Source organism: Colobus angolensis, unplaced genomic scaffold (assembly GCF_000951035.1).
Source record: "Colobus angolensis palliatus isolate OR3802 unplaced genomic scaffold, Cang.pa_1.0 Scaffold10, whole genome shotgun sequence".
In the NCBI taxonomy this organism is placed as follows: Eukaryota; Metazoa; Chordata; class Mammalia; order Primates; family Cercopithecidae; genus Colobus; species Colobus angolensis.
Genome location: NW_012110919.1, coordinates 18,291,822 through 18,307,361, shown reverse-complemented (window position 1 = coordinate 18,307,361; position 15,540 = coordinate 18,291,822). Strand labels below are relative to the sequence as shown.

Below are 15,540 nucleotides of genomic sequence, written 5' to 3'. Positions count from 1 at the left end.
GATTACAGGTGCATGCCATCACGCCCTACTAGTTTAGTCAGGGTTTCTCCATGTTGCCTAGGCTGGTCTAGAACTCCTGGGCTCTGGGATTACAGGCGTGAGCCACCATGCCTGGCCTGAAGTCTGAGTTTTAAAGTTGAGAATACAGAGAGGATTTGTGCCGTATGTGTGTGTGCGCGCGCGTGTGTGTATGTGTGCCTGTAACAGTTATCTCAGGGCACAACAAGCCTGTGACCACTTTAAACGCATTGTCAGGCTTGAGGTGTTTGGGACCACATACATTCCATGAATTTGCGTTGAGGTGATTCATTCTTGAAGGATTTTTTTAATAAAATTTTTTTGAATAATTTTAGATTTGTAGAAAATATGCAAAGATAATACACAGAGTTTCTGTATGCTGTATATCCTGTTTCCTGTAATACTAACATTTCCATTTCCATGGTGCTTTTATTAAATCTAAGAAACCATAGTACTGGCCAGGCGTGGTGGCTCACGCCTGTAATCCCAGCGCTTTGGGAGGCCGAGGTAGGTGGATCACCTGAGGTCAGGAGTTCCAGACCAGCCTGGCCAACATGGCAAAAACCCGTCTCTACTAAAAGTACAGAATTAGCCAGGCGTGCTCGCACATGCCTGTAGTCCCAGCTACTTGGGAAGCTGAGGCAGGAGAATCGCTTGAACCTGGGAGGCGGAGGTTGCAATGAGCCAAGATCGCGCCACTGCACTCTAGCCTGGGCAACAAGAGCAAAACTCCGTCTCAAAAAAAAAAAAAGAAAAAAAAGAAAAGACTCCAGACTTTATTCAGATTTCCACTAAGTTTTTCTTTTCCACAGTCCCATCTAGAATACCACACTGCATCTAGTCATATGTCTCCTTTGTCTCCTCTGTAACAGTTTCTCAGGCTTTCTCTATTTGTTATGACCTCTGTGGTTTTGGGTACTGGTCAAATGTTTTTGTAGAACGACCCTCAATTTGGGTTTCTCTGATTTTTTTTGTAATTAAACTAGGGGTTTGTGGGAAAATACCACAGAGGTGAAATTGTTTTCTCATCACATCAAGTCAGAGTGAACATAATATCAACATGATTGACCTAGTGATGTTGACTCTGATTGTGTGGTTAAGGTAGTACTTGCCAGTATTCACTACTGTAAAGTTACTGTTTTTTCCTTTCCATTCAGGGAGAGATTTTATTTTCTTTCAACCCAAACTGGCTAGAGACGGATAAGTTTCCTTGTAGTCTTCATCTGTGACTTAAGATTTATATCTTTCAGAGCAGTCTGGGTATAATAAGCAAAAAAAAAAAGGGTTGGTGTCTTATTTACTAAAGCTTTTGGAAGCCCGCTTTATATTGAATCTATTATTAGCTTCCTTTCTGTGGGCCTTGGGCTTTGTCTTCTGTCCTCTTCAACCCAGATGAAGCTCCGAGTTCCGAGCGCTCTGCAGAGATCCCCAGGGCTAAAACTGACTTTAGCTCCCTGTGACCTATTATGCCTTCTTGCTTTTTGGACAACCCAGTGAATTATTTTAAGAACTTTTCTTTTGTTGTTGTTGTTTCTCAGTTTGTTATTTCTGTTAGGGTGTCTTAATCCGGTGTACTGTCAACAACAGAAGTTGATAACAGGTTTGTTTTGACATTGATTTGAATATATTTTAAATGTTAAAGCTTGTGTTGGAGAGAATATACATCCTTAGTATAGAAAGCATAATACTTACAGTCCTTCCCCAGGTACCCCCAACCCCCAGCTCTTTTTGAATTTCTGTGATTTAAGAATACATACTATTTTTTCTGCTTTGGTTGCCCATTTCTGCTTTATCACCTTAAGCAACACCTATTAATTCTAAACTCTACTCAAATCTTTTCTTCTTTGTGCCTTCCCCTGCCCCCTTCCCCACCACCGCATAGTTAAGTTTCTTCTGGGCTGCCATAATACATTCTTCATAATAAAATTTACCACATGGCACATAATATCAATGCTTAGATATTATGGTAGATATCATTACTGTACACTGCTATTCAGTGTCCCTTCCTGCAAGAAAATTATGCTTTCCTACCTTTTCAAAGACTAACTTAGCCATGAGACCTGTTTTGATTGATTTGTTACCATGGTATATCCTAAATTCTTCTTAATTGATACACACACCTATTCCTCAGCTTGAGGACAAAAACTGTATTCTAGTCATTGTTATGTTCTTAAAGCTGTCAAATTAATTTTCCTAAAACATCTTAGATTATTACATATTCTGTAGGAAAGTTGCATTATGTAGTACAAAGAGCACTGTGGTTTGGAGTCAGAGACATCCAGATTAAATTTTCTGCTTCATTGTTTACCTGGGTTTGTTGGTGAGTTTCAGATACCATCATTTTAAAAATGAGATACCTTGTAAAGTTGTTGGGAATATAATATATGTAAAGTATCCAGCACAATAGACATTCAGAGAATATTCTTTCCCATTCATGTTCCTTCTTCATTGACTATTGAATCAAGCCTTTAAAATCACTTTCTTCTACTTTCATTAATTTAGTCATTAGATATTTATTGAACTCCTGCTATATGTCAGGAATTGGACAGTGGGAAGTGGTGAACAAGGCCTAGTTGCAGGCTACAGTCCAGTGGCCTTTAATTCTCCTTCCTTATCTCCAGCTATTGTATTGATACTTCAGGGTCACTGCCTACCATCACCACCACATCCTTGAAATTTTTGCCGAAGCTGCTCCCCGTATCAAAACAGGGAAAGAAAAATCCAGAAATGATTTCTCCCACCTGATTTTTCAGAGCACATTAGTGATATCTATTTGTATTTTATATGTTGTATTCTACCATAGCCAGTTCTGTAGTGTTTATGTACATAATATACATATTCAGGTTCCTTTTTTAGGTTTTAAGCTCTGTGAGTATTGGAACCTCATTTATCTTTGTATGACTCATAAATCAGTGATTGAAATTATAGAAGTAATTAACAGTATCACTCCTTCAAAGGCGTTTTAGAAATTTTGTAGAGGAATTTTTGTTTGTCATAATTTTTTTTTTTTTTTTTTTTTTTTTTTTGAGGCAAGACCTCACTCTTGTCGCCCAGGCTGGAGTACAGTGTGCAGTGGCATGATCACAGCCAGCTCAGTGCAGCCTCAACCTCCCAGGCTCAATTGATCCTCCTGCCTGAGCCCACCCCAAATAGCTAGGACTACAGGCATGCGCCACCATGCCTGGCTAGTTTTTTTTTTGTATTTTTTGTAGAGATGAGGGCTCCCTATGTTGCTCAGGCTGGTCTCGAACTCCTGTGCTCAAGTGATCCACCCACCTTGGCCTCCCAAAAGTGCTGGGGTTACAGGCATGAGCCACTGTGCCCAGCCGTTTGTCACAATGATTGGAAGGTGCTAGTGGAATTAGTAAGGAGAGGCCAAGAATGGAAGATTTCTTTCAGTACTCACAGTAATCCCTCAAAATAAATAGTTGTCTCTAGATGCCATAATGTGCATGCATGTAGTTCCAGCTATTCAGGAACTGAGATGGGAGGATCACTTGATTCCAGGAATTTGAGACCAGCCCGAGCAACATAATGAGACCCTATCTCTAAAATAAATAAGTAAATAAAATAGTTTTTCTGAGTTCCACGTAAATATCAAATGTTCTTCCAGATGTTTAATGTAGGTGAAAAACTTATTGATAATGTTCTGAACCTAGAGCCTAAGTCTTTATGTATAAACAGTAGGGTTTTTAAAATACAATTTTAACATATACTGAGTTTTCCTGGAATGCATTTATCACCTATATAAATAAAGGAAATATTGTACTTTGCTTTTTTTCTGAACTTTACTGTCTTGGTCAATATTTAAGAAAATTGCATCACCAAAGACAGTATCACTCATGGTGTATGGTGTTTGAGTCACCAGTAACACAACTGTATTAGTCTGTTTTGTAGCTGTTAAATTTAAAATGATTCTGTATGTAGGTGTGGACATTGAGTTTTAATTCATTGTCTCCTTATATTGTGCCCATGTATTTACCTCTAGAAGTACATGTTATTTCTTTTTAAAATATAAATGACTTTCCTTTAATTTCTCCTGTATATTTCAATTAGAGCATTATATTAATGCTTTAAAATTGTGTGTATGGATATGTTATATTATCTAGGTCTTTTATTTCAGGATTTAAAAGAGGACATTGCAAAATATTAGTTATAAAAAGTGATACGGGTCTACTGGTTTATGGCTTTTAGAGTCTGGCAAATGCAAAATTTGCTTTTAAAAGATATATTTCATCTTTATTGAACATTAAACTCTATGTTCAGGGAAAGTGTGTATCACAAATATCCAGACAATTTAAATAGAATTAAGTTAGATGAAAGCACTAAAAATTTGTTACAAACCAGAGAAAAGAGCATATGTAAACTTTATTAAATTTACACAGACACAAATTGTTATATTTTTAAAATCTCTAATAAAGTATAACAGACTGGTTAATGACTGAGAATCTCCATTTTTTTCTTTGTGATAGTGTATACAGAACTTTAATTTTTTCTACATTTAACTCTTGTTTTATGTGGATAATAAGGTTATTCTTCTTGTAGTTTTAGTGATTTTAGTTTATATTCTTTGCATCAGTTCTTCGGGGTCAGCAATGAATTGTTCTTGTTTAGATATTTTTGTTGCTGAGTGTGTAAGATATATTTTACAAACTAGCATACAGAACCACATGGCTTTACTCTGGTGTGATACATGTTAGTTCTTAATGCCTTGTTTTCAGCAGCAATAGGATTATGTTGTATCTTACCATTGCCTTTTTTGGACTATTTCATAGACAGAACTAGAAATTCTAGTTATATAAAGCTGTTCTAGCACAGACTGGAAAGTAGGTCATTGTGACGGAGTATACTAAACCGTCCACTGGTTGCTATAGCAATGACCTACTTTAGGAAAATATTTCTGTTGATTCATGCTGAAGTCATCTTTTGGAAGTGGTATAAGGAAGCTTACTGCATATAATTTTTAAAATAATAGCAATAGATAGTGATCTCCGGAGGAAAAAAAATCCTTAAAATGTTTAAAGTGAAGAAATGTATTTTGTCACCTAGTATCTCTTCAATTTATTTTAAAGTGGTGCGTTCAGTATTGTAATTAAATAATATGAGGACTGTGCTTCTATGTAGGCAGTGCAGTTATATGAAGGGATGTAATGTGAGTTTTACTATCATTTGGGCTATTTAAAAAGCAATCTGTTGTATGTAGTTAATAGCATTATTAACTGAGCCTTCAAATGTGTGTAGCTCCAGAAAATAATATATATGCCAAATTGGAGAAGGTATGAAAGTATGTTCCTATTAAGATGATGTCATATGTATTTTCAGTGGAATATATTAAAAATAAATCATTCATTCAATATTGAGCGTCCCAGAGCACATGCATTTCTATTACATTAAGGTTGAACTTGGTGTGTTCCTTGGAACACACTGAATCTGAACTCTGACAGATCTAATCCTTTGTCCAGTTAAGGTTAGAGGATTGAGCATTAGATTTTGTATAGTTTTGAAGTAACATTATTCATTCAGCATTAAAAAGAAATCACACCCATCACTGAGTTGATACTTTGAACCTGGGCTGTTGGAGGTATTATCAAGGAAAAATTGTATGCTTAGAGATTAGTTGAATCTTAATTGCATTGTACTTTGTTTTATAATATTCATAGTCACATTGACCTTGCTACTGGGAAAGGTTTCCTTGAAATCGTAGTTCAAAGTCACATTCAGATGAAGTTATGAGTTCAAAGTAATTCTATATACAGGTATAGGCATCCAGCTAATTCATGTTTTCTTTTGTCATGCCCAAGTATTTACACATAGAAATGCATGGGCTGTTTTTTAAAAAAAAAAAACAAAACAAAACAGGAATTATTCTCAAGGGAAAATAACAACTTCTGTTTGATACATATCTACCATGTACTAGAGACTCTACTAGATGATTTTATGAGGCTTCTAATCCTTTCAACAGTTATACAAGACATCCCTACTACGTCATTTAGTCCTGTTTCTAATCTTTTCAACAAATTATACAATGCATGTAATGAGATTTATTTGCCAAATATAAAAGCCAAAATATAGGTTAAGAAAATTGTAGTTAGAGCCAGGCCTGATGGCTCATGCCTGTAATCCCAGCACTCGGGGAGGCTGAGGCAGGTGGATCACCTGAGGTCAGGAGTTCAAGACCAGCCTGCCCAACATGGTGAAACCCCATCTCTACTAAAAAAACAAAAATAATTAGCCAGGTGTGGTGGCATACTGCTGTAATCCCAGCCACTTGGGAGGCTGAGGCACAAGAATTGCCTGAACCTGGGAGGTGGAGGCAGTGAGCTGAGACTGTGCCACTGCACTCCAACCTGGGCAACAGAACAAGACCCTGTCTCAGAAAGAGAGAAGGGGAGAGACTGACTTATTTTGAAATCCATCAGGAGGAGGTTTTATTTTATTTATAGATAGATAGATAGATAAAATGAGGTAAATTTTTTTCATCCTCTGAAGGACATAATGTACCTCAGAGGTTCAGAAGATGTAGAAGTGACTTTCAGCTGGAAGATTTAAGGTTAATGGGATATGAACTTAAAGGGATGGGAATTGGGAAAGGTATTCCAAGCCAAGGAAAGGGCCTGGAGCACATTCCAGGAGATTGAATGTGTGGTGAAAGAGAAGTTTGATTTGGTGTGAGAGAAAGGGGTGTGAGGTAGGAAATCAGCCTGGAACCCTAGGTTAGTAGCCAAGCAAAATAATTTGTTGTGTATTGTATAGGGAATGAGTCACTGAAAACTTTTGTATAGGAAGGTGTGCCTCATGAAGATTTAGAATTGCATATAAAATGAATTAGAATGGAGAGAGATTGTTAGTAGGCAGATCTATTTTAAGGCATTGCAGTAAATACAAGCAAGAGATAATATGAACTAGAATTATTGTAGCAAAAATAGAAGTGAAAAGGAAGGAGAACACTAAAAAGTAATAGATAATATATAATTGTACTTACTGTGGTCAGGCACTATTCTAAGAGCTTCACATAGTTAATTTACTTAATTCTCACGAGCAATGCTATGAGACAGGTCCTATTACTGTCCCAGTTTTACAGATGAGGAGACTAGATAGGACTTTTCAGGATTGATTTAAGGATAGTAATTTGTTGATAGACTTGTTAAATTATAGGACATCTGTGCAATGGAGTACTATGAAACTATGAAAATTGGTGCTGTAGAAGCATGTCCATTGCCTCGAAAAGATAATTCACCATGTATTAAACCAGAAACATATGTAGCGTATCTCGCCTTTCTTCTACTTTGAAGAAATGTATGCTAATTATCAATTTTTAACTTTTTTATGAAGTTAAAAAGATGTGTTTGTTTCTCTCTTTCTCACCCCTATCTCAAACCCCCACTTCCTAAGGGGGAGATATGATTAGTAGCTTGGTAAGTATTTTTCCAATTATTTTCTTGTGCACATATAAACAAAAGTAGATAAATGCAATGTAAATTTTATTTTATGAAAGTAATATATGCAAGTAGTTTTAAAAGCCTTATAACAAAGAATAGCATCATAGTGTGTTATACTTTAGCCTTCTCTTTTGCTTTTCTTCTCGGATCTTTTCTACTTAAAATATTTGATTACAGAGTACCTATATTATTTTTTAAGTTCTTCTGTTTTTTTAAATCTATGTAACTTTTATGTGAAATGAGAGATGCAAATTGTATTTGTGGAAGAAGAACACCATACTTCAATACAGCTTTTAGTCCTTTGTTTCATGAAGTACCAAAACAAAATTAATTCTTAGGTTTCAAAACTTTTCCCATTGCAACACATTACTTTAGTCCATATCATTCTGTGCATTTGTTTGGTTCATATAATGTTTGTTAAGGCCAGGCCTGTGATGGTTCATGCCTGTAATCCCAGCCCTTCAGGAGGCTGAGGTGGGAGGATGACTTGAGGCCAGGAGTTCGAGACCAGCCTGGGCAATGTGGGGAGACCGCCCCCCCACCTCTACAAAAACTACAAAAATTAGCTGGGCATGGTGGCATATGTCTGTGGTCCCAGTTGCTCTAGAGGCTTAGGTGGGAGAAGTCAAGGCTGCAGTGAGCCATGATTGCACCACTGCATTCCAACCTTAGCAACAGAGCACAATCCTGTCTCCAAAAAAAAAAAAAAAAGTTTATTAAAAGCATTAAGAATGCTTATTCAGCCTATTAAGAAAGGGAAAGGTTATTAATTAATTATTAATCGTACTTAATTCTTCATTTTGTGAATTAATCATGTCCTTTGGGTTTATTTCTTTTCCCATCTTACTGTCATTGAACTCTTGTACCACATAGAATCGTTTGACCAAAAAGTTGAATATGGAGAACTCTTGCTGTTCTCAGTTCTTCCTTATTTCTGGTGGGGAAGATTTTGAAACTAATGGTGCAACAGAGATTAGGGGATTATTATTGCCTTAGATTACCCCTCCAGGACATTTAAGTTTTGTGCTGTTTCAATTTAAGAAAACTTAAAATTGCTAGTTCTTTCAACTTCTTAATTTTTGATCTGTGTAAAAACTTTTTGATCTTTGTTCTGTCTAGTAACTCTTCTTGCCAAGCAAATACATAAAATTAGATGCTTCCGAATAAACGTTTGTTACCAGACATGATAAATTATTCATAGTTGGAGATAATTTTATTAAACTCCGATGCTTTTATATCACTATCCATCTAACAACAACAGTCTTCTCCCCTGAAGTATTTGTACATTGGTAGTGGTGGGTTAAGGTGGGGATCAGGTGTTAGGGAGGTGACTGCAAACCAAGGCAGAAAAGGGATGTGATAAAATATAAATGTGGGGATAGAAAGGATTGCTTCCTACTTGGAAACTCATGAGACTTCTTAAGGTGTAATGGTGGGATGTCTTTAACATCCTCATAAAAATATAGCACTGTGACTCTTCAAGCTGTGCTCCTAAAGAGGAAGATGGTGCTCCTAAAGAGGAAGAAGTGTCAGACCTGATTAGTGTATTTATGTCACTAATAACTACAGTTGTAAAAAATCAACAAGACTTATTTGGTGAAACAATGGGATCGGAATCAATAAAGAGAACAAAATGATCTAGACCAAGCAACTTTTTAGAACAATCTGTCCAGTAGAACTTTCTGCAATGATGGAAATGTTCTGTAGCTATACTGTTGAGTATGGTAGCCACCAGCGATACATGTGGCTGTTGAGGACTTAAAATGCAGCAAGTGTGACTAAGGAACTGATTTTTAAATTTAACTAACTTAAATTTAAATGGCTACATGTGGCTTTTGGTTACCATATTAGATAGTGCACTTATAGAATATGCATTTCCCTGCTTCTTAATCACTCCTCTTCACAAGTAAGACATAATCACTATTCTGAAAGACCATGTGGCCTGTGGAAAAGACAGACAAATACTTAACCTTAAGATCAAGAACATAAAAGAAGCAAAATAGGAAATAAGATATGTCCAGCTGAAAAGAACAGAATCTAGATGAAAATTAACATGAGTCAAATAATAAGATTGGACCTTCCATGGGTGATACCTCTTTTAAATTTGCTCTTGGGGAATATTCCATTTCTTCACAACAGAAGATGCACAGTAAGCAGTCTCCTGGTACTGTCCCAGAATTTTCCTAGATTATCTGTCATGTGTAAGCCTTGTTACTACTTACTTCATTGAAAAAAGCTATAATCTCCACCCCAACTCCATGAAACCTTTTCTTATTTTTAGAAGTTAATCTGGCATTTTCTACACTCAGAGAATTAATAACCACCTAATTTGGCATCTACTTATTATTTCTTTTTTTAATAAATTAGAAACTTGAAAATGGGCATTATGATTTCAATCTCTTGAATGATTACAATATTACAAAAAAGTACTCATATTCTTTTTTTTTTGTCCCCTCAGATTCCTTTTTACCATGATATTCTTATTCACTTGCTTATTCATTACATAGGATGTTTCTGGTTTTTTCCCCCCAGTAGAAGATATTCTAGATTTTTCAAGTTTTTCTTTCTATATGAATAGCCATTTTCATGTAGAAAGTATTTCATCAAGTTTAAATAATGAAACCAATTTCTTTAATTGCTTTGATACTTTATATATTTTTATGTTCACAAATTAAATTTTTGCTAATAGTCACTTTAATGAAAATTAATGATTTTATTCAGTATTTCATTAAAATACTAGGTAATTTGTGCTGTAATTTAAAAATATATATTAGTATGGTTTTTGGAAAAAGTAATTTATGTATCAAGAGGTAATAAGATGATAGGTTGGCATTTCAACTTTTAGAATAACATGATTTTGTAATAATTTATGTCTTCTAAATATATATTTTTAATAATTTAAATAATATTTTCTTCTCTCTAGATTTTTGCTTCAGTGTCTTGAGGATCTTGATGCCAATCTACGAAAATTAAACTCCCGTCTGTTTGTGATTCGTGGACAACCAGCAGATGTGTTTCCCAGGCTTTTCAAGGTAATTTGAAAAATATTTGCATAAAACAATCTTTTCTCGGAGAATATTACATATTTGGTAAATAAGGTTTTTTGGCTAATTTAAGGTGTAGAGAATATAAGTATTTTCAAGTAAAAATTTTGTGGGTTTTTTTTTTCTTTATTTAAGGAAAAAGCTATACGTGGTAAAAAAAATCAGACAGTGGGAAAATAGTTTACAATGAAAAGTTCAATCTTTCTTCTACCTTAAACTGCTAGTTCCCCTCCCAGAAGCAACAACTACTACCAGTTTCTTATGTATCCAATTCCAGTTTCTTGTGTATCCAATTAGAAATATTCTTTGCATAAAAAAGAATTTTTGTGTGTGTGTGCATATTACACACACACACACACACACATCCATGTGTTTGTGTCTGTGTTACTATCCCCTTTGTTAAAAGTTGAAATGAGACACTATACACGCCATTCTCTGCCATGCTTTATTCACATAACCATATGTTTTGGAAGTTGTTCCATCTCATTTCCTCAGTCTTTCAGATGACTTCATAGTATTCCATTTTGTAGATGGCTATAATTTTTTAAACTAGCTTTCTACTGAACATTTAATTATTTTCTCTATAGGCCTTTTGTTAATACAAATGCCAGTGAACATACTTGTCCACGTTCATGAATCTTTGCTCACATGGGCCAGTACATTTGTGAGATAATTCTTAGAAGACTTTCTGGGTCAAAGAGTTGTAACAATGGGACATTTTACCAATAATACAGAATTTTTAGTGCTTTTTTTTTTCTCTTTTTGAGATGGAGTCTCGCTCTTATCGCCCAGGCTAGAGTGCAGTGGTGCGATCTCGGCTCACTGCAACGTCTGCCCCCTGGGTTCAAGTGATTCTTCTGCCTCAGCCTCCTGAGTAGCTGGGATTGCCGGCGCATGCCACCATGCCTGGCTAATTTTGTACTTTTAGTACAGACAGGGTTTCACCATGTTGATCAGGCTGGTCTCAAACTCCTGACCTCAGGTGATCCACCTGCCTTGACCTCCCAAAGTGCTGGAATAACAGATGTGAGCCACCGTGCCTGGCACTGTAGTGCTTTTTAAAAAACTTAGTAGGAGCTTACAAATCTTTTAAAATGTTTAAGATACCTAGTCTTATTTCTTCCCATTTTTCCAAATGAAAAAAATTAGGCCTAGAAAGTAAATGAGTTGCCCAAAATCATACAACTAGCTCATGGAAATGCCCAGACCAGAAACTGAGTTTCCTCATTGCCCTTTTTATATTCATCCCTTCCTGTTTATTACTGTATTAGTCCATTCTCACATTGCAGCAAAGAAATATCTGAGACTGGATAATTTATAAAGAAAAGAGATTTAATTGGCTCACGATTCTGCAAGCTGTACAGGAAGCATAGTGGCCTCTGGGAATGCCTCAGGAAACTTAACAGTCATGGTGGAAGGTGAAGGGGAAGTGAGAACTTCACATGGCCAGCGCAGGAGGAAGAGAGAAGGAGTGGGGAGGTGCCACACTTTAAAAAAAAAAAAGCAGATCTTTCAAGCCCTCACTCACAGTCAGAGCACCAAGGGGGAAAATCTACCCCCATGATCCAATCACCTCACACCAGGCCCCACTTCCAACATTGGGGATTATAATTCAACTTGAGATTTGGGTGAGGACATAGATCCCAAACCATATCAACTACTATTAGACTTCATAAATGTGTATCTGCTTTTTCTTGAAGCATTTGATTCATCAGATTTTGAAATAGCAATGTTTCTATTTGTATCTCTTAATGTAGAAGAGAATAGCTCCTTTCTGTGAATGAGAAGATCAGTCCCCAGTGCTGGGAATCAAATTAACATTACTTAGCCCTTTTTTTTTTTTTTGCTTGTATGAAAGACACATTTAATGTTAGTGAAAATTTACATTCATTAAAGAGTGTTCACAACTGTAATACATCGAGTTAGAATTTAACCTAGGTATTTGGGAGAGTTCTAACAAGAAAGCATATCAGAAGCAATGATAATAATTTATCAGCAACTCATGAGTGTAAGAGTGTGTGTGGATAATTGTTTCAACCCTATCTCTAAATCTGTTTGGTATAAATAAAATGAATCCTAAGTGGAGTTGTCTTTTTTTGTTTGGGGCCAGGGAGACAGAGTTTTGCTCTGTTGCCCCACTTATAGTGCATTGGTGCCATCGTAGCTCATTGCAGCCTCAAACTCCTGGGCTCAAGTGATCCTAGGACTACAGAATTGAATAGCTAAGACTGCAGTTGTATGCCACCATACTTGGCTAATTTTTTTTTTTTTTTTTTTGGTAGTCTTGCTGTGTTGCCCAGGCTAGTCTCAATCTTCTAGCCTCAGGCAATCCTCCCTCAACCTCCTAAAGCGCTGGGATTACTGGCATGAGCCATAGCACCTAGCCCTAGTTGCTTTAAAATAACAAAATTCTTATTTACTTGTTTTGAACCAACGTTTTTCAAACCAGCAAGTGTTCTTTGTTCTGAGATTTCTTCTGTCTAAAATAGCACATTATTGGGCCAAACTATCTTCTGTATTTAAATGATGTCCTATCTTATCAATTTGGCAGAGGGGAATGGGTTTCCACGTGGGCCATAATATATAAATACATGAACATATACATATACATATAGTACTTATTATTTTATTCTGATTTTTTCTTTAGCTGCATATAGTAGTCTGTATAAAATGCCATTTATGAAAACTTCCTTTTAGATTTATTTACCATATCTAGAGCCATAGAGGGACTTAATTCCTTTTTTATTGAATTAATGTTTTGATTTTTACTTTTTGCTTATAGGTTCAACATGCATGTGTTTTTTTAAAAAATAAAAAAATTTTTAAAAAAAGGCTGAAAGGATATACAATTAAAAACATATCATCCCCCACCTTCACCCTAACCATCAGAACCAAGTTTCTCTGAGGGAGAAGTTTCTTCTGTCATTAACTAGCTGAGTCACTTAATTAATGTCTCAGGTCTTAATATGGTTCTAGTACAGCAAGTAGTGGGATTTTTAATAGGTAATTAATCTGGTTTTCCACATTGGAGGTAAGGCTAGTTTAGACCTGGTAACAGTGCCCTTAGTTAATTGGGATAGTTGTGGCAGTGGTTCCAGTACTGATATCTCCCCTAGTATGTATCTTTCTTCTGTGTCATTCACTCAATTTATTCTGTTCATAAGGAGTAGATTCAGGAGTGGGTCAGAACATTTTTATACACACGTAAGTAAACACATATCTAATAAACTATCATCATTTTTTCTGGTGTTTTTTTATTTAGTTTTTTTTCTAAGTTAAACTTTGACTTAATATAGGCTAACAAGGTGACTTTTTCTAGGCCCTGCAGAAACTTCTAATAAGGAGTTTAAATTATTGGTTTTAGAGACTAGGTACATAATTAATATCTAGATTTTTTAAAAAATTCTCATATCTGTTTCTTTTTTTAAATTATTTCTGTTTTTTATTTTTTTTTGAGAGAGTCTCGCTCTGTTGCCCAGGCTGGAGTGCAGTAGTGCTGTCTTGGCTCACTGCAACCTTTGCCTTCCAGGCTCAAGCCCTTCTTGTGCCTCAGCCACCCAAGTAGCTAAGATTATAGACATGCACCACCATACCTTGCTAATTTTTGTATTCTTAGCAGAGAAAGGGTTTCACCAGTTGACCAGGCTGGTCTTAAACTCCTGGCTTCAGGATCCAGGAGTCTCCACCCACCTTGGCCTCCCAAAGTGCTGGGATTACAGGCATGAGCCACTGTGCCTGGCCTCATTATATCTAAGAAACAGAGACACATGGCTAAAGTCTATAGATGGCCACACTGAAGCATTATAAAATGTTTTGTTCAAAATCACAGAATAAAAGAACATATAAAGCCACCATTTTTCAACAGTAAAATTTATATTGTGCTTTTTAAAGTTACTTTGGATCTTGCTTTATTAATTCATGACACATACTTGATAGAATGTATTCAACAGATACTGATTGAGTGCCTGCTATATACAAGGCTGTGTCCGAGGTACTGGAGATACAGTAGTGAAACAAACAAAAAATTTCTATCTTCATGGTGCTTACACTGTAGTGGAAGGAGACAGATAGTAAAGGTGCAATGTCAGGTGGTGATACGTGCTATAGAGAAGAGTAAAATGTGGGATAGTAAATGTCAAGGTGAGGGAAAGTTAGTTACTTTATATGGAATCATAGAAGGCCTCACTGATAAGGTGACATTTGAACAAACATGAAAGGAGTGAGCCATGCATCTGGGGTGTGGTATATCATATCCACAATATTTTGCAGCTCTTTCCTTCAAAAGGTAGCGTTTATTTCCCTACCCCCTTTAACCTGACTTGTCCTTATAACTTGTTTTAACCAAGTGTCAAAGAAGACATTGTGAATTCTAAATCCTAGGCCTTAAGTGACCTTTCAACTTCTACTTTTCCCCTCTTAGGATGCTCCTTCTATCATGTAAGAAAGCCTGGGGTAGAATATCTAACTTTGGGAGGCCACATACAGAGATTGGACCAAACAACAGCCAACATCAAAGTCTGAGATGTGTGAGTTTGACTATCTTAGGCACTCCAGCCCCAGCCAGGCTGCCAGTGAATTACAGCCTCATGAGCAGATCCAAGTGAAACCAATAAAAGAACTATCCAGTTACCTGACAGAATTTTGAGAATTAATAATTCCACTAAGCTAACTGAAACATGGGGAAGGAGCATGGAAGGCAGAGGAAACAGCAGTTAGCAAAGGCCTTGAAGTAGACATGTACATGATTTGTTTAGGGAAAACAAGAAGGCCAGTGTCTAGGGCACAATGAGTGAAAAGAAGAAATGGCGTCAGAGAGGTGGCTGGAAGCCAGATCATAGGGCTCTATAATCATGTTAGGAACTTCAGCCTTTACTCGAACTGAAGTGGATACCATTGGAGAGTTTTGAGTAGAAGAGTGACATGATTTAACTCATGATTTAAAAGAATTTCTCTGACTGTTTGTGGAGAATACACAGGGGGTTGGGAAGTATTGTAGAGGAAGAAGCAGAAAGATCAGTTAGGAAGCCATGGCAGTTACT

At 36.3% G+C, this 15,540-nt stretch overlaps 1 protein-coding gene across 1 annotated transcript in view; it reads left to right on the top strand.

Moving 5' to 3' along the window:
- The window catches only part of CRY1 (cryptochrome circadian clock 1), a 104,816-nt gene that overhangs the window by 64,087 nt on the left and 25,189 nt on the right, over positions 1-15,540 (top strand). The window contains exon 2 of the mRNA XM_011935664.1: positions 10,381-10,489. Coding sequence (XP_011791054.1) covers positions 10,381-10,489 — 109 coding nt within the window. The remainder of the gene's footprint in view (positions 1-10,380; positions 10,490-15,540) is intronic.